The 16,075-nt window shown below is 44.6% G+C and overlaps 1 protein-coding gene and 1 pseudogene across 1 annotated transcript; both read right to left on the reverse strand.

The window, feature by feature from the left end:
* Window positions 1-403: 403 nt before the first annotated feature.
* LOC130330934 (solute carrier family 2, facilitated glucose transporter member 3-like) lies at window positions 404-12,525 on the reverse strand (the record flags this gene model as incomplete). The annotated part of the gene is made up of 7 exons (XM_056553634.1): window positions 404-798; window positions 2,293-2,394; window positions 2,797-2,901; window positions 2,993-3,180; window positions 5,849-6,011; window positions 9,335-9,575; window positions 12,365-12,525. Coding segments are annotated over 7 exons (1,355 nt in total), but the record flags the coding sequence as incomplete, so codon positions are not given.
* Window positions 11,676-11,778, reverse strand: LOC130330935 (U2 spliceosomal RNA; annotated as a pseudogene).
* Window positions 12,526-16,075: the final 3,550 nt, after the last annotated feature.

Consider the following 16,075-nt stretch of genomic DNA (forward strand, 5'->3'; position numbering starts at 1 on the left):
ACCAATCACCTCCCACTACACACCAATCATCTCCCACCACACACTAATCATCTCCCATCACACATCAATCACCTCCCACCACACACCAATCATCTGCCTGTGGTGGCCATCTCCCACCACACACCAATCATCTGCCACCACACACCAATAACCTCCACCAGACACCAATCACCTCCCACCACACACCAATCATCTCCCACCACACACCAATAACCTCCACCAGACACCAATCGCCTCCCACCACACACCAATCATCTCCCACCTCCACAAGGAGGCACACATCCCCTTAACCTGAGGGGATTTCTAACTCTGTGAGCTAATGAAAAGAGGGATTTTTATAGTAAAATAGGTGATGGAGGCATAAAAATTACATGTACATGGACAGAATTAGGTACTAAGTAACTTTTTTTTTCTTTTTTTTGTAGCATATGACAGGTGAGTCTGAAAGGGACTAAAGAGATTCTCTGGACCAGAGGTGTAACTTTGTATTGGGCCACAATCCAAAACAAGCAACAGGACCCCCCACACATTAGCTGTTGTACATACACTTCTTGCCCCAAAACCTCCTTCCCCCATAGAACCTCTCCAACTTACTGCTGCATAGGGGAACAACATGCCCACTAGAAAGTTTGCCGTCCAGTTGCAACATGAAGACACAGCCATGGCTGCTGGTCGAGGACCTTGACTGAAGAACTCGGCAACGATGAACCAAGGGATGGGTCCTGGTCCGATCTCAAACAAAGCCACAAACCCGAAGATGGCCACGATGCTGACATACCGCCATGCCTCAGCTTGCATCTGAAACAGAATGAAAGATAAAGACGTTATCACTGCCCTTCTATACAGGACTCTAGCGGCTCCCGTCACCTTTCGGACGATGCATTAGACTAGAGTTGTAGGACTGTTGGTGGTTCTATATGCATACCATATATGCTGATAATATTCATGCCCTTTATGGGGTTGTTTTTTGGGCACTGTTATAATTACGCATTGCATGTTGGTATTCTGTATGCATTATAAGCTGGTATTTGTTGAGCACTGTATGGCGGTATTATCTGAGCATTGTATATCAATCTAAGTTAAGCACTGTGTGGCAATCTTATATAAGCATTGTATGTCGGTATTAGTTGAACAACATATGGCTGTGAAACGTAAGCACTGTATGGTGGTATTATACTAGCACTGTATGACGGTATTATGTAAACATATTAAAGTGTTATTAGATGAGCATTGTATGGTAAATAGTATTATGTAAGCATTGTATAGTGGTATTCAGGGGAGTGCAAGACATTGTGCTGTCTGGGTCCAGGAGTGAAATGCTGCCCCCCCCCCCCCCCCCCCCCCAAAAAAAAAAAAAAAAAAAAAAAAAAATTAATAAAATACTATGCCATTGCACATCAGGGGGACATAATTTAAAAAAAAACGCAATTCTGGGGTTTGTTATTTTTTTTACTTTTACGCCATTTCCCGTAGGGGATTAATAATATTATATTTTAATAGTTTACACAATTACGCACACTGGGATACCTAATATGTTTATTATGTTTACATGTTTTTTATATGGAAAATGGGAAAAGAGGGGTGATTTGAACTTATAATATGGAAGGGGTTAATTTTTTAAGACCTTTATTGAACTTTTTTTTCACACTTTATTGTTTCCTTAGGGGACTTTTAGGAGGAATCATTAGATTCCTTATACAGAAGTTCCATAGAACTTTATTGATCTGTGTGCTCTGCAATCCTTTGGTAGAGCCTGGTGCAGCGAAGCTCTATCAAACGCAAAGCCCTGGATGGGCAGGAAGGAGAGGTAAGCCCTCCAGCTACCTCCACTGTTGATCACCCCCCTGCGAGCTTGCTGTCGGGGGGGGGGGGGGGGACAGACCACGAGGGATGGTTTAAAGCTACCTTCAGACGCCACCGTCAAAGCTGATCTAAAGGGTTAATGGTTGGCTGCTATTAGTGGCGGCCCCCAGCAACTGATGATAGCTGGTGGTCACGGGTCTATCGTCACACCCCCTCCCATAGACTTGCATAGCGGGGGAAAGGTGTGACGTCACACGGGTGCCGAGTCGTGACGTCTCGGCACCCTGCAGTTTGTGAGCTGGCAGCGCGGCGTGCAGCTCAAAAGAGGTGGGTGCCAAATGCAAGATTGCGGGGGTCCCCAGTGGCAGGACCGCCACGGTCAGACATCTTATCCCCTATTCTTTAGATAGGGGATAAGATGTCTTAGGGCCAGAGTACCCCTTTAAACCTGGAAAGCTAACAGAAGGAGGAGCAGGATCACGTTCTTACCTCTAGTTTTAGGGCAATTGTCATGATGAGTGCAAACACCGCCATTCCACCAAGACCGGTGAGATGCAGAGTCCGACGCCCGGCACGTTCCACGATCAAGAGCTAAAAGAGACAAGAATAATATTAATGTGACTTCATATATTTTAAAGGAGATCTGCAGTGGTAGACAACTTATCCCCTATCTGCCAGATAAGTGTTTAATCACGGTTGGGGGGGGGGGGGGGGGGGTTAGTGGGGGTCCCCCACAATCTCCTGTACTGGGCCCCGCCTCTCCCCATGCATTTCTAACATTCTGCCATCACTTTGTCATTATGAGGGCAAAATAATAATAATGGGGACATTTTAATTTTTTTGTTTTAGCAAAAGGCAAAACAAAATGTAAAAAACTAAAAGGCTCTAAAGATTTCCAAATGCATTGATTAAAACTATGGCAAGACTCATTGACAAGTAATCATGGAGGTAGAGACATTGGCATTACGGTCGTACGACGACACCGACACTTACCGATACTACCGTGAAAACAACATTTACAACACCAGCGCCGATAGTTGCGCCGATAGGATTAGGGACATTTGCATCCTTGAAGATACTTGTAGAATAGTAAAAGACCTGCAAGGAAAAAAACAAAACAAAAAACAAAAGATAAATCACTAAAAAGTCAATATGTAAAATAAAAAAAACAGAAGATGAGGCTACTTACTGCATTGATGCCAGATAGCTGCTGGGAAAGCTGCAGAACGATGGCGATAAAAATAGGCTGCCGGAACTGTTTGGCGCGGAACAGTTCTAGGAAGGACACCGGTTTCTCCTGAGCCATGCGCCGACCTTCTTCCTTCATCTCTTCAAGGTCAGAGGCCACATCCTCAGTTCCTCGAAGTCTCTTTAGGACTAAATTCATATAATGAAAGTTATGTAAGGCAGGATAAAAAAACTATTAAGAAAGTTTCTTAAAAGTTTGTGTAAAATTCATTTAAAGTCAAGTCAATTTATTGCCGGGCGGGTTGTCTTCAGCAAAGATCTCATATTAAAAAGCGAGGGAGATGGGTGTCTGTCGACATGGTGCCACCTCACATATACACTGGTTTACTACTAACAAGTATTAAAGGGGTATTCCAGTGAAAAAGATTTTTTTTTCATATCAACTGGCTCCAGAAAGTTAAACAAATTTGTAAATTACTTCTATTAACAAATCTTAATCCTACCAGTACTTATCAGCTGCTTAAGTTGAGTTGTTCTCCTCTGTTGGACCACAGTGCTCTCTGCTGACACCTCTGTCCATGTCAGGAACTGCCCAGTGTAGGAGCAAACCCCCATAGCAAACATATGCTGCTCTGGACAGTTCCTGTCATGCACAGAGGTGTCAGCAGAGAGCAATGTTGTCAAACAGAAAAGAACAACTCAACTTCAGCAGCTGATAAGTACTGTCAGGATAAATATTTTTTAATAAAAGTTATTTACAAATCTGTTTAACTTTTTGGATCCAAATAGTTTTTTCACTGGAATACCCCTTTAATGCTTAATAAAGCCACATCTACACCCATTTACTGACATAGGGCCACCAATCTACCTGCTGCTATATACACGCCAAGCCTATTTTACTACTAATAAATGGGCACCTTCTAGTAGAAGACATCTGTTTCCCCCATTCCTCTGCCGAGATCTGAATGTACTTCTCTTTTATAGACAGACCTAAGAAATCCAGTATTTCCAGATACAATAGCTAATGAGGGTGCACAGGTAGCAGTTGTGGGCCTCCTACTGGGGATTTAGGGCTCTGTAGTAACATTTAAAAAAGCTCAGAATTACATTGAATGTCCACTGACTTGTGTACATTGATATATTGCTATATCCCATTGGATCAACAAGTCTTCCTAATCCATAATGATGTTATCACGTGTGGTCGCCCAGTACGGGATGGTGTTGCCTTTCCTTCCCTGTCCGGCAGTGTCCCCAGGGCCCCCGGTAGTTGTTTCCCCATTTGCATATATGTTGGATATTAAAAGATGGTTATACTTTTAATAAAATGTACCATGTGATTGTTTTCCCAGGAGGTAACAGTGACCAGCTGACCCCCCAGAGTGACCTATGGGCTCCCTGCTAGTCTCCCCCATATAAGCCCTGGGTGGAGTTAGCTTCTCCAGTGCAGTTGTGCCTAGTGAGTGTGTCCAGAGTAGTGGAGGCCTAAAGTCAAGTGCAAGTAAGATAAAGTCACCGTCCTGTCAGTCAAGTCAAGTCATCTCTCTACCCAGTGTGGCCTGCACTAAATTCTCCAGTCCAACTACAAGTCTCAGCAAACCTGCGAGTTCTCTGTGTCACTGGTCAGCTCATTGGGCCCTGGCTGTACTGCATAGACTGTAACAACTGTCCGTAACTTGGCATCGGTGTCTTCATTACCCCCTTGCCTAGCCCAGGATCCAGCGGTATACCATCAGGTGGTTAAGGATAAACCACGCCCTGGCGTCACGAACACAAGAGGTTAATGCCATCTGCCCCTAGGGTAATTACACCTGCCCTGCGCCTCACACCCCGCCATACCACACTTGTATATCATCAGTGTTTGCACCAGGGTTCAAGAGCTTTGTGGGTGATGTCTACACCAGGTTTGATGTCTTCTCTGTTATACCTGGTCTTACTTTGGCTTAGGATATGTCATTCTATATTCAAAGTATTATAAATTGTAGTTCCTTTAAAGGGTATTCCGGCCTTAGACATCTTAGATGCCTAATCTCAGGGGTCCCATCGCTGGGACCCCCCGTGATCTCGGTGCAGCCCGTGGAATTCTGTGCCAGGCGCTGCCTCCGAGACGTGATGTCATGGCCATGCCCCCCTCGTGATGTCACGCCACAACCCCTCCTTTCATGTCTATGGGAGGGGGCGAATTGGTAATTTGTTATTTTTGTCTGTGCAGAAGGATGCACAGAGACCCCCCCCCCCCCCCCCCCCATGAGCACTCTGGCCACCACACATTACTTACATAAAGCATAATAAGTGGGCTTTTGTCTATAGACTGAACCTGGATTCATGAAGATGTGGACTATGAGATCATTTTGGGCTTAGAGTAACAGTGCCAATGAATTAGGAGGGGTCAACTTTTATAAGATAGAACCCTTCACTGCCCAAAAAGGATGGAGCAAATTAATGGGGCAACACTATGGGTAAGAAGACTCCAAGCATATACAACTTGATCCACCCAAACACTGTCCACTCATTAGAGGGGTACTCCGCTGCTCAGTGTTTGGAACAAACTGTTCCGAACGCTGGAGCTGGCGCCGGGAGCTCGTGAAATCATAGCCCCTCCCCCATGATATCACGCCCCGCCCCCTCAATGCACGTCTATGGGAGGGGGCGTGACGTCCGTCACGCCCCCTCCCATAGACTTGCATTGAGGGGGCGGGGTGTGACATGAGGGGCGTGACATCATGAGGGGGCGGGGCTATGATGTTCCAAACGCTGAACAGCGGAGTACCCCTTTAAGTAGGCAGAATATCAGGTCTACTACAAGTACTATTATTACTCCTGGCAGTACTACAACCATTGGTAATCTGATGATACTCACTGATCTCAGCCTTTTCTGGCTCGTTCTTCATAATAAGTAGATATCGGGGACTTTCTACACAGAACGGCAGCAGTGCACACTGGATGATTGACAGGAAAACTGTGATCCCCAACAAGAGAGGCCAGAAAGTAACCGACCCCAGGATCACTTCCAGACCAAAAATCTAAAAGAGAAGAAGAATCAGTAAGGATTTACATTATTTTATAGATAACACACATTCCATGTCCCAAATCATAGTCTTATAGTTCATAAGGTTATAAAAACGTATAACTCTACTGTGTTGATCCAGAAAAAGATCTCTGTACTGTCCGTTCATATATTTGTACATTGTGATCAGATCGTCTCTAAGACGTCTTCTATCCAAACTAAATAACCCCAAGTGATAACCTGTCTTGGTCCTGTAATCCCCCCCCCCCATACCATTATTATCTCTGTCGCCCTCCTTTCCACGCTTTCCAGTTCAGCCACATCCTTCTTATATACAGGTTCCCCAAAATTGGACACAATACTCCATATGTGGTCTGACTAGTGATTTATACGTGGCCACAAAGGAATTCAGGATGGCACCACCAACTCTCCATATCGAGCTATCATAGATACACGGACTGTCTCTTCGCGAGTTAAAGGGGTACTCCGGCGCTAAGACATCTTATCCCCTATCCAAAGGATAGGGGATAAAATGCCTGATACCGGGGATCCCGCCGCTGGGGACCCCCGTGATCTTCCATGCCGCACCCCGTTAGAATCAGTCCCCGGAGCGTGTTCACTCCGGGTCTGATTACTGGCGATCACGGAGACGGAGCATAGTCATGCCCCTTCAATAGACTTGCATTGAGGGGGCGGAGCGTGATGTCACACGGGGGCGGAGCCGTGAAGTCATTATGCTCCATCCTCGTGGTCGAGATGGACTCAGCCTGAGGACCTCCAGCGGTTCCGGAAGCCGTTAAAAGTGAGTGCTGCAAGGTAGATCCCGGGGGTCCCCAGCAGCGGGACCCCCGCGATCAGGCATCTTATCCCCTATTCTTTGGATAGGGGATAAGATGTCTAGGGACGGGGTACCCCTTTAAAGGTACCGACTAGAGATGAGCGAACTTACAGTAAATTCGATTCGTCACAAACTTCTCGGCTCGGCAGTTGATGACTTATCCTGCGTAAATTAGTTCAGCCTTCAGGTGCTCCGGTGGGCTGGAAAAGGTGCTTACATTCCTAGGAAAGATTCTCCTAGGACTGTATCCACCTTTTCCAGTCCACCGGAGCACCTGAAAGCTGAACAAATTTATGCAGGAAAAGTCATCAACTGCCGAGCCGAGAAGTTTGTGACGAATCGAATTTACTGTAAGTTCGCTCATCTCTAGTACCGACACATTTATAGAGTCAAGCGGCGGTGCTAGGAAGTACGAATGAGAGCAGACTTTAAAGTGTACCTGTCATCAACAAAAACTTTTTATATAATATAGATAATACCATTATATGTATATTTGTAATATACATTGGTTAAAAATTGTGTATATTTTTTGGGTGAAAAATACTGTCCCTGCAGCTATTGTCTGAGTGTCTTTATGAGGAGTCCAAAAACAGGAAGTGAGGGTGGGACAAGCAGGGATCTGTGCAGACTCCTGGCTTGCCAATCATTCTGATGTATGAGCCGGAAGCCTGTTATAGAGCCTCAGTGCACACTGTCCTGCTTTTTCTTAGTGTACAGAGCCCTGCTTGTCCACCCTCACTTCCTGTATTTGGTCTCCTCATAGAGACACACAGGCAATAGCTGCAGGGTCAAAAATATACAAATTTTTTGATCAATGTATATTACAAATATACATATAATGGTATTATCTACATTATATAAAAAGTTTTTGTTGATGACAGGTACACTTTAACCCTTCCAGGACCGAGGGCATACAGGTACACTTTAATAATACACAATGGTAGTAGACACAAAGCATCCTGCACTCACCGTTGAGTAATGGACTTGACGCTCCTACATGGAGGACACCGGTAGATCAGGTCTCAGAACATCCGTGGGCGCTCTAGCGCCCACGGATGTTCTGAGACCTGATCCACCGGTATCCTCCATCTAGGAGCGTCAAGTCCATTACTCAACGGTGAGTGCAGGATGCTTTGTGTCTACTACCATTGTGTATAACTAGTGATTTATACAGAGGCAAAACTATCTCCATGTCACAAGCCTCAATGCCTCTCCTGATACACCCCACAACTTTATTAGCATTAGCAGCAGCTGCCTGGCACTGATCAATAAAGTTGAGTTTACGGTGCACCAGTACGCCCAAGTCCTTTTCGGTAGTAGTTTTACCTAATGTTTTAAAACTCTTTATAACTCTGTATAACTCTTTTTTAGATTAAAGGGGTACTCTACTGGAAAACATTTTTTTTTTTTTTAAATCAAGGTGCCAGAAAGTTAAACAGATTTGTAAATGACTTCTATTCAAAAATCTTAATCCTTCCAGTACTTATCAGCTGCTTTATGATCCACAGGAATTTATTTTCTTTTTGGATTTCCTTTCTGTCTGACCATAGTGCTCTCTGCCGACACCTCTATCCATGTCAGGGAGGTTTGCTATGGGGATTTGCTCCTACTCTGGACAGTTCCTAAAATGGACAGAGGTGTCAGCAGAGAGCACTGTGGTCAGACAGAAAGGAAATTCAAAAAGAAAAGAACTTCCTGAAGGGCATATAACAGCTGATAAATACTGGAAGGATTAAGATTTTTAAATAGAAGTAATTTAAGAATCTGTTTAACTTCCTGGCACCAGTTTTTTTTTTCTTTAAAAAAAAATTTCAGCGGAGTTCCCCTCCGGTACTCCGGTAAAAAACGTTTTTTATTTATTTTTATTTTTTTTTAATCAACTGGTGCCAGAAAGTTAAACAGATTTGTAAATTACTTCTATTAAAAAAAATCTTAATCCTTCCAGAACTTATTAGGTGCTGAATACTACAGAGGAAATTCTTTTCTTTTTGGAACACAGAGCTCTCTGCGGACATCACGAGCACAGTGCTCTCTGCTGACATCTCTGTCCATTTTAAGAACTGTCCAGAGTAGGAGAAAATCCCCATAGCAAACATATGCTGCTCTGGACAGTTCCTAAAATGGACAGAGATGTCAGCAGAGAGCACTGTGCTCGTGATGTCAGCAGAGAGCTCTGTGTTCCAAAAAGAAAATAATTTCCTCTGTAGTATTCAGCAGCTAATAAGTTCTGGAAGGATTGAGATTTTTTAATAGAAGTAATTTACAAATCTGTTTAACTTTCTGGCACCAGTTGATTAAAAAAAAAAAAAAAAAATAGTTTTCCACCGGAGTACCCCTTTATGTGATGTATGGAACTGATGTGATGGTCTTATCTGAGCATTGTATGGTGGTATTTATCTACTGCTCATTACAATCCCGTACAGTATAAAGTATAATAATTTTTTTTGCATTGTATGTGGTGGTAGCGGCACTTTATAGCAGTTTGTTGTTCATCCACAAACCTGTGCTATTAATATTCCTATTACGATGCCAAGCTGGTTCAAGGTCCCTAGAGCTCCTCGGTAAGCAGTGGGTGACAGCTCTCCAATGTACATGGGTACAAGACCAGTGCAGGTTCCGGAGTAAAGTCCAATAATAAATCTTCCAATAATAACCATCTCGAAGGACCAAGCAACCTTGGCAAGAGCCATTAACGCTCCTCCCACCAGAGCCGCAACGTTGGTCAGAAGCATCGCATTCCTCCTGGTAAAGAGAATTTGATCAGATGTATCAGTATTCTATTACTGGATCTAGTCATGCCATAAAAATGAGCAGTGGGTCTAGTGGCTTTAAAGGGGAACTCCAGTGGAAAACTTTTTTTTTTTTTAAATCAACTGGTGCCAGAAAGTTAAACAGATTTGTAAATCACTTCTATTAAACAATCTTAATCCTTCCAGTACTTTTTAGGGGCTGTATACTAAAGAGAAATCCAAAAAAAGAAATGCATTTCCTCTGATGTCATGACCACAGTGCTCTCTGCGGACCTCTGCTGTCAATGTTAGGAACTGTCCAGAGCAGCATATGTTTGCTATGGGGATTTTCTCCTTCTCTGGACAGTTCCTAAAATGGACAGCAGAGGTCAGCAGAGAGCACTGTGGTCGTGACATCAGAGGAAATGCATTTCTTTTTTTGGATTTATTTTTAGTATACAGCCCCTAAAAAGTACTGGAAGGATTAAGATTTTTTAATAGAAGTGATTTACAAATCTGTTTAACTTTCTGGCACCAGTTAATTAAAAAAAAAAAAAAAAGTTTTGCACGGGAGTACCCCATTAAAATGTTTTGTGGTCTAGTGGTACTGGAGTTCCTTATATTATTTTGTTGTAGACACTAAAATGCATTACAATCTAATAGTACTGGACCTGGTCATGTTATGCCTGGGAAAGGGGTCAATGGGCATCACACCATTGAACAATACTATAGGACAGAAGATGGCCTTAAAGGGGGTACTCCACTGGAAATTTTTTTTTTTTTTTTTTTTTTTAACTGGTGCCAGAAAGTTAAACAGATTTGTAAATTACTTCTATTTAAAAATCTTAATCCTTCCAGTACTTATCAGCTGCTGTATGCACCACAGGAAGTTCTTTTCTTTTTGAATTTATTTTCTGTCTGACCACAGTGCTCTCTGCTGACACCACTGTCCATGTCAGGAACTGTCCAGAGTAGGAGCAAATCCCCATTGCAAACCTATCCGACTCTGGACAGTTCCTGACATGGACAGAGGTGTCAGCAGAGAGCACTGTGGTCAGACAGAAAGGAAACTCAATAACAAAAGAACTTCTGTAGTATACAGCAGCTGATAGGATTAAGATTTTTAAATAGAAGTAATTTACAAATCTGTTTAACTTTTTTGAGCCAGTTGATTAAAAAAAAATAGTTTTCCAGTGGAGTAATCCTTTAAAGTATTCTGCAATATACTGGAACTAAAGCTGTTTATGTCACTATGTATGTAGGGGATAAGTGTCTGATGGTGGGGTGTCCAACTACTGGGACCACCGGCGATCTCCTGTCCGGCACACCAGCTCTCCTTACTGAGTGGTAATTAAGAGCTGAGGCGCGTGCTCTCTATCACCCAAAGTGCAAGAAAAAGTGCAAACGTGTCACACTAAAAAAACGTGCACAAAGGATGCGGTCTATCGCTAAGCCCTTCTCCAACAGGAGAGAGGCCCCTCAAAAAACCTACCCTTCACCTCTGGGCCAAAAGGCACCTGCAAGGATTTAGGTTCGATGCCCCTTTTCGCCGAAGTTACTAAGGGGACGAAAATGCACCTGGCTTCAACCCAGGCGTTATCCAAGGTATCAGCCGAGGAGCCGGTATACTGATGGCATCTCGGCCAAAGCCAAGATGCCCAGGGGTTGCAGGGAGGTGAGGAACCGAATGGCCACACACACCTCCCCTAGACCGCCAGGAGGGACACCCAGAAGGGCTACCGCATCCTGACAATCCTGTGTACAAAAACAGACACATAAATAATAAATAAGTGGATGAGTGCAGATATACTGCCCGGTCATCCGGCCAGATCTATAAAAATTTCCCCGATCCTAGCCAGAAGGCCGGGAAACCAAGGGTGAGTGCCCAAGGTGAAGAGTTAATGGTGCAGTGCTTCCACTCAGTAAGTTATAACACCCAGTGAGTTTCGGCACCTCAGGGCCACCACTCCCCGAGGCACAGAAGTACCTCGGCTCTACACCCCCCAACCTCATGGCAAGATCCGGGGGAAACAGCTCACATTAGGACAGCCATCGAGCTGATTCCTCAGAACCAGCCCTGAAACGCCCCGGTACACCTGCCTCCTCCATGCAGCATGCATCCCCACCAGCCCCACATCGGTGGGACTTCTCCACCAGCATGAAACTGATAAGAACAGATACTACACTTGATCTTAGCCAAAAGGCCGAGAAGCGATGAGTGGTAATGGGACAGTGGTCAAAACCCCCCCCCTCCATGCATCTCTATTGATGGCCGGAGAAACATAGGGACGGATGGAGGGGGTGTGTCGACCACTGCACATAAGGAGAGCTGGGGCACCGTATAGGATATTACGAGGGGTCCCTGCTGTCAGGGGATAAAAAGTTCAGTACCAGAGTTTCCCTTTAAAGAGTGTGTTTGCCGTTTTTACTGATTTACTGAATCATTTGATTTTGTTGAACAAAATGTCACGCATATACAAAATATTACTACCGTTACTCCGGAAACCATAAATACTGAACATAAACTCATCATGACTATCAGCACTTCGCAATTTCGCAAACGTTTTGAATATAGTGCTATATATTCGTAATGACGAATATTCATTATTTTTATAAGAATGTTATGCAAATTTTTCATACGAATTTTCACATGGAAAAAAATGTGAACATAGCGAATATGCGTATTTCGCAAACATAGGACGAAAAATCGTCAATATATTCACAAAATATTGCGAATTTGAATATGGCCCCTACCGCTCATCACTAATCATGACTCTCCCAGTAACAGCATCACGCACTAACCTGCCAAAGCGGTTTGCAAGTAATCCGACAGAGAGAGATCCAAACATTCCACCGACGGAGAAGATGGCCACAGAGAGCGACCACAGCGAAGTGAGCATGGAAGAAGACATGGGGGTCCCGTAGCGATGGATGTACGTCTCATTATAGAAGGCTTTCATGATCTGTGAAGAACCAAGAAATTATCAAACTCAAGAAAGGCACAGGAAGATTGGTCTCCTCTAGCGAATATTATACAGTTTTAGTTAAAGGGGTACTACCGTGGAAAACTAGTGCCAGAAAGTTAGGGTGCATTCACACCACGTTTTGGACATACGGGTGCCGGATCCGGCGGGGGGAGGGGCAAATTTTTGAATTTTCAAATTCAAAACATAGGAGGTATATATCTAAGTACATATTTATACATAGGTGCACAAAATGAACAAAACCATTAAGAACAAAATCATTAAAACATGATTTTCACACAAAAACATAATGAATATTTACTACAAATCAGTGTGACTTCTGCTGTTGTCTTTCAGAGACCAGTTCAGAAATGCGCGGCTTTACCTTGGCAAGTGCCACTCTCATGTCATTTTCACAACAATGGCAGTGTTCCCCCACATTAGGCAGGCAGTGTTCCCCCACATTAGGCAGGCGGTGTTCCCCCACATTAGGCAGGCAGTGTTCCCCCACATTAGGCAGGCAGTGTTCCCCCACATTAAGCAGGCAGAGTTCCCCCACATTAGGCAGGCAGTGTTCCCCCCACATTAGGCTGGCAGTGTTCCCCCATATTAGGCAGGCAGTGTTCCCCCACATTAAGCAGGCAGAGTTCCCCCACATTAGGCAGGCAGTGTTCCCCCCACATTAGGCTGGCAGTGTTCCCCCATAATAGGAAGGCAGTGTTCCCCCCACATTAGGCAGGCAATGTTCCCCCCACATTAGGCAGGCAGTGTTCCCCCACATTAGGCAGGCAGCGTTCCCCCACATTAGGCAGGCAGTGTTCCCCCACATTAGGCAGGCAGTGTTCCCCCACATTAGGCAGGCAGTGTTCCCCCACATTAGGCAGGCAGTGTTCCCCCACATTAGGCAGGCAGTGTTCCCCCACATTAGGCAGGCAGTGTTCCCCCACATTAGGCAGGCAGTGTTCCCCCACATTAAGCAGGCAGAGTTCCCCCACATTAGGCAGGCAGTGTTCCCCCCACATTAGGCTGGCAGTGTTCCCCCATATTAGGCAGGCAGTGTTCCCCCACATTAAGCAGGCAGAGTTCCCCCACATTAGGCAGGCAGTGTTCCCCCCCCATTAGGCTGGCAGTGTTCCCCCATATTAGGCAGGCAGTGTTCCCCCCACATTAGGCAGGCAATGTTCCCCCCACATTAGGCAGGCAGTGTTCCCCCACATTAGGCAGGCAGCGTTCCCCCACATTAGGCAGGCAGTGTTCCCCCACATTAGGCAGGCAGTGTTCCCCCACATTAGGCAGGCAGTGTTTCCCCACATTAGGCAGGCAGTGTTCCCCCACATTAGGCAGGCAGTGTTCCCCCACATTAGGCAGGCAGTGTTCCCCCACATTAGGCTGGCAGTGTTCCCCCATATTAGGCAGGCAGTGTTCCCCCCACATTAGGCAGGAAATGTTCCCCCCACATTAGGCAGGCAGTGTTCCCCCACATTAGGCAGGCGGTGTTCCCCCACATTATGTAGGCCAGTGGTCTTCAACCGGATTTGTAGTTTTGCAACATCTGGAGGTCCGCAGGTTGAAGACCACTGATGTAGGCAGTGTTCCCCCACAGACATACAGCCTCCAGTCATATACAGTGTATGGCTGTATGCCTGTGTACTGCCCACTTCAGTGCTCCGACCACCGCTCCGGCTATAGCAGTAGGTCTCGGGACCGGTGGTCGGAGCACCAAAGATGACGTGCTGCTGGTCACTTACCAAGCTGTCCAGCGCGCGTCTTCCTCCTTCTCTATCCTCCGGTCTTCGGCGCCTTCATTTCCATGGGCGCACACACGGGACTTCAGTGACGTCCCGGCGTGCGCTATGTCCCGGTGGCCCTGCGTTTTTAAACTTAACGCGGGGCCGCAGGGAGTTATTAGTGATGGGGGGAATTGCCCCGTCGCTACAGGACAGGCAAACACCGGCTCTGCTCGGGGCCCCAAGCAATTGCTTGGTTTGCCTGTCCTGTTGCGACCTCCCCCGCCGAACTCCCGGGACTGACTCACCGAAACCCCAGGGTTGGATCGAACACAGGTCAAGAACCACTGCACTAATCAATATACAGTGCTATCCCATTGACCTTTATAAAGTGATTGTTACTGCAATAACTTTGGATGCTTGTTTTGTTTTGCTTCTGTTCCTAAGAAACTGAACTTTTTTGCACCACATTTTGGCAGAGAACGTCCCGTTGTACGGAGCTACGTGCAAACACTTATCTGCCGATGGGGAAACCAATAAAACAAGTTGATTCTTAAAACATGAAATTTTTTGCTGAGCGTAGAGATCATACATGTTCAGAGAGTGTCTGGTAGTCAGAAATCAAAATTCTTTCCCTCTGTATCATTAAAACTTCACTTTTATTGATTTACTTATAAAAGATGTCCGATGCAGCAAACTCCCTATTCCAATAATGCACACTCCTATACGGAGTTAAATTGTATATGCTTGACAGTGTCTGCAGAACGCCGTCTACTTGGGAACTGTGCTGCTGATTAAAATATGATCACTTTGTCTCCCCTACATTTGTCTCTAAACCCCTGAGGAAGTGGGTGACACCACGAAACATGTAGGGGAGACAAAGTGATCATATTTTAAGAGTTTGCTGCATTTTTAAATGCACAATATAAGACATCTTTTATAAGTAAATCAATAAAAGTGAAGTATTAATGATACAAAGGAAGGGAATCTTCAGTTAGGCTTTTTTTTTTTTTTTTACTCCGTCACTGGTTTGGCGCTTTTTGTTGATATATACACCTTTTCCACCTTGGGCATTTTTGATTGGTAGTCAGAAACCCCCAACCTCCATCCACGCCACCCCCGCTCTGCCATATACCATTACTGGGCACCAGGCTGCCCGCTTACCCCCTATTTACTACATAACATATCACTTAGGTTTTATGTTCCAGCTCGGTGTCAATACTTTTTTTTGCCTTTCTATGTTCTGGGAGACCCAGGAATTCTAGGACAGGAATGTTCACGACTCCAAGCAAATATGTATATCTAGTAACTTGTTGAAGCACGCAACCCGAAAGTGTAGCTATAGGTTCTCAGGTCCTTGTGCAAAGAATCCGCTTGGAGACCCTCCTCCTTTTTCAAAACTGAAAGAAGCGATCTGATTGGTTGCTATGGACAACTGGTCAACTTTTCCTCTGCACAGGTTTTGATGAAACTCTCTAACTATTATAATACTGCTTCCTTTGTAAAATAAATATATAACTACTATAACACTGCTCCTACTTACAAGAATATAACTTATTTTCTTGTATATAGGAGCAGTATTATGGTATTTATATTCTTGTATATAGGAGCAGTATTATAGTAGTTATATTCTTGTACATAGGAGCAGTATTATAGTAGTTATATTCTTGTATATAGGAGCAGTATTATAGTAGTTATATTCTTGTACACAGGGAGCAGTATTATAGTAGTTATATTCTTGTACATAGGAGCAATATTATAGTAGTTATATTCTTGTATATAGGAGCAGTATTATAGTGGTTATATTCTTGTATATAGGGGCA

Source organism: Hyla sarda, unplaced genomic scaffold (assembly GCF_029499605.1).
Source record: "Hyla sarda isolate aHylSar1 unplaced genomic scaffold, aHylSar1.hap1 scaffold_3433, whole genome shotgun sequence".
NCBI classification, from domain to species: Eukaryota; Metazoa; Chordata; class Amphibia; order Anura; family Hylidae; genus Hyla; species Hyla sarda.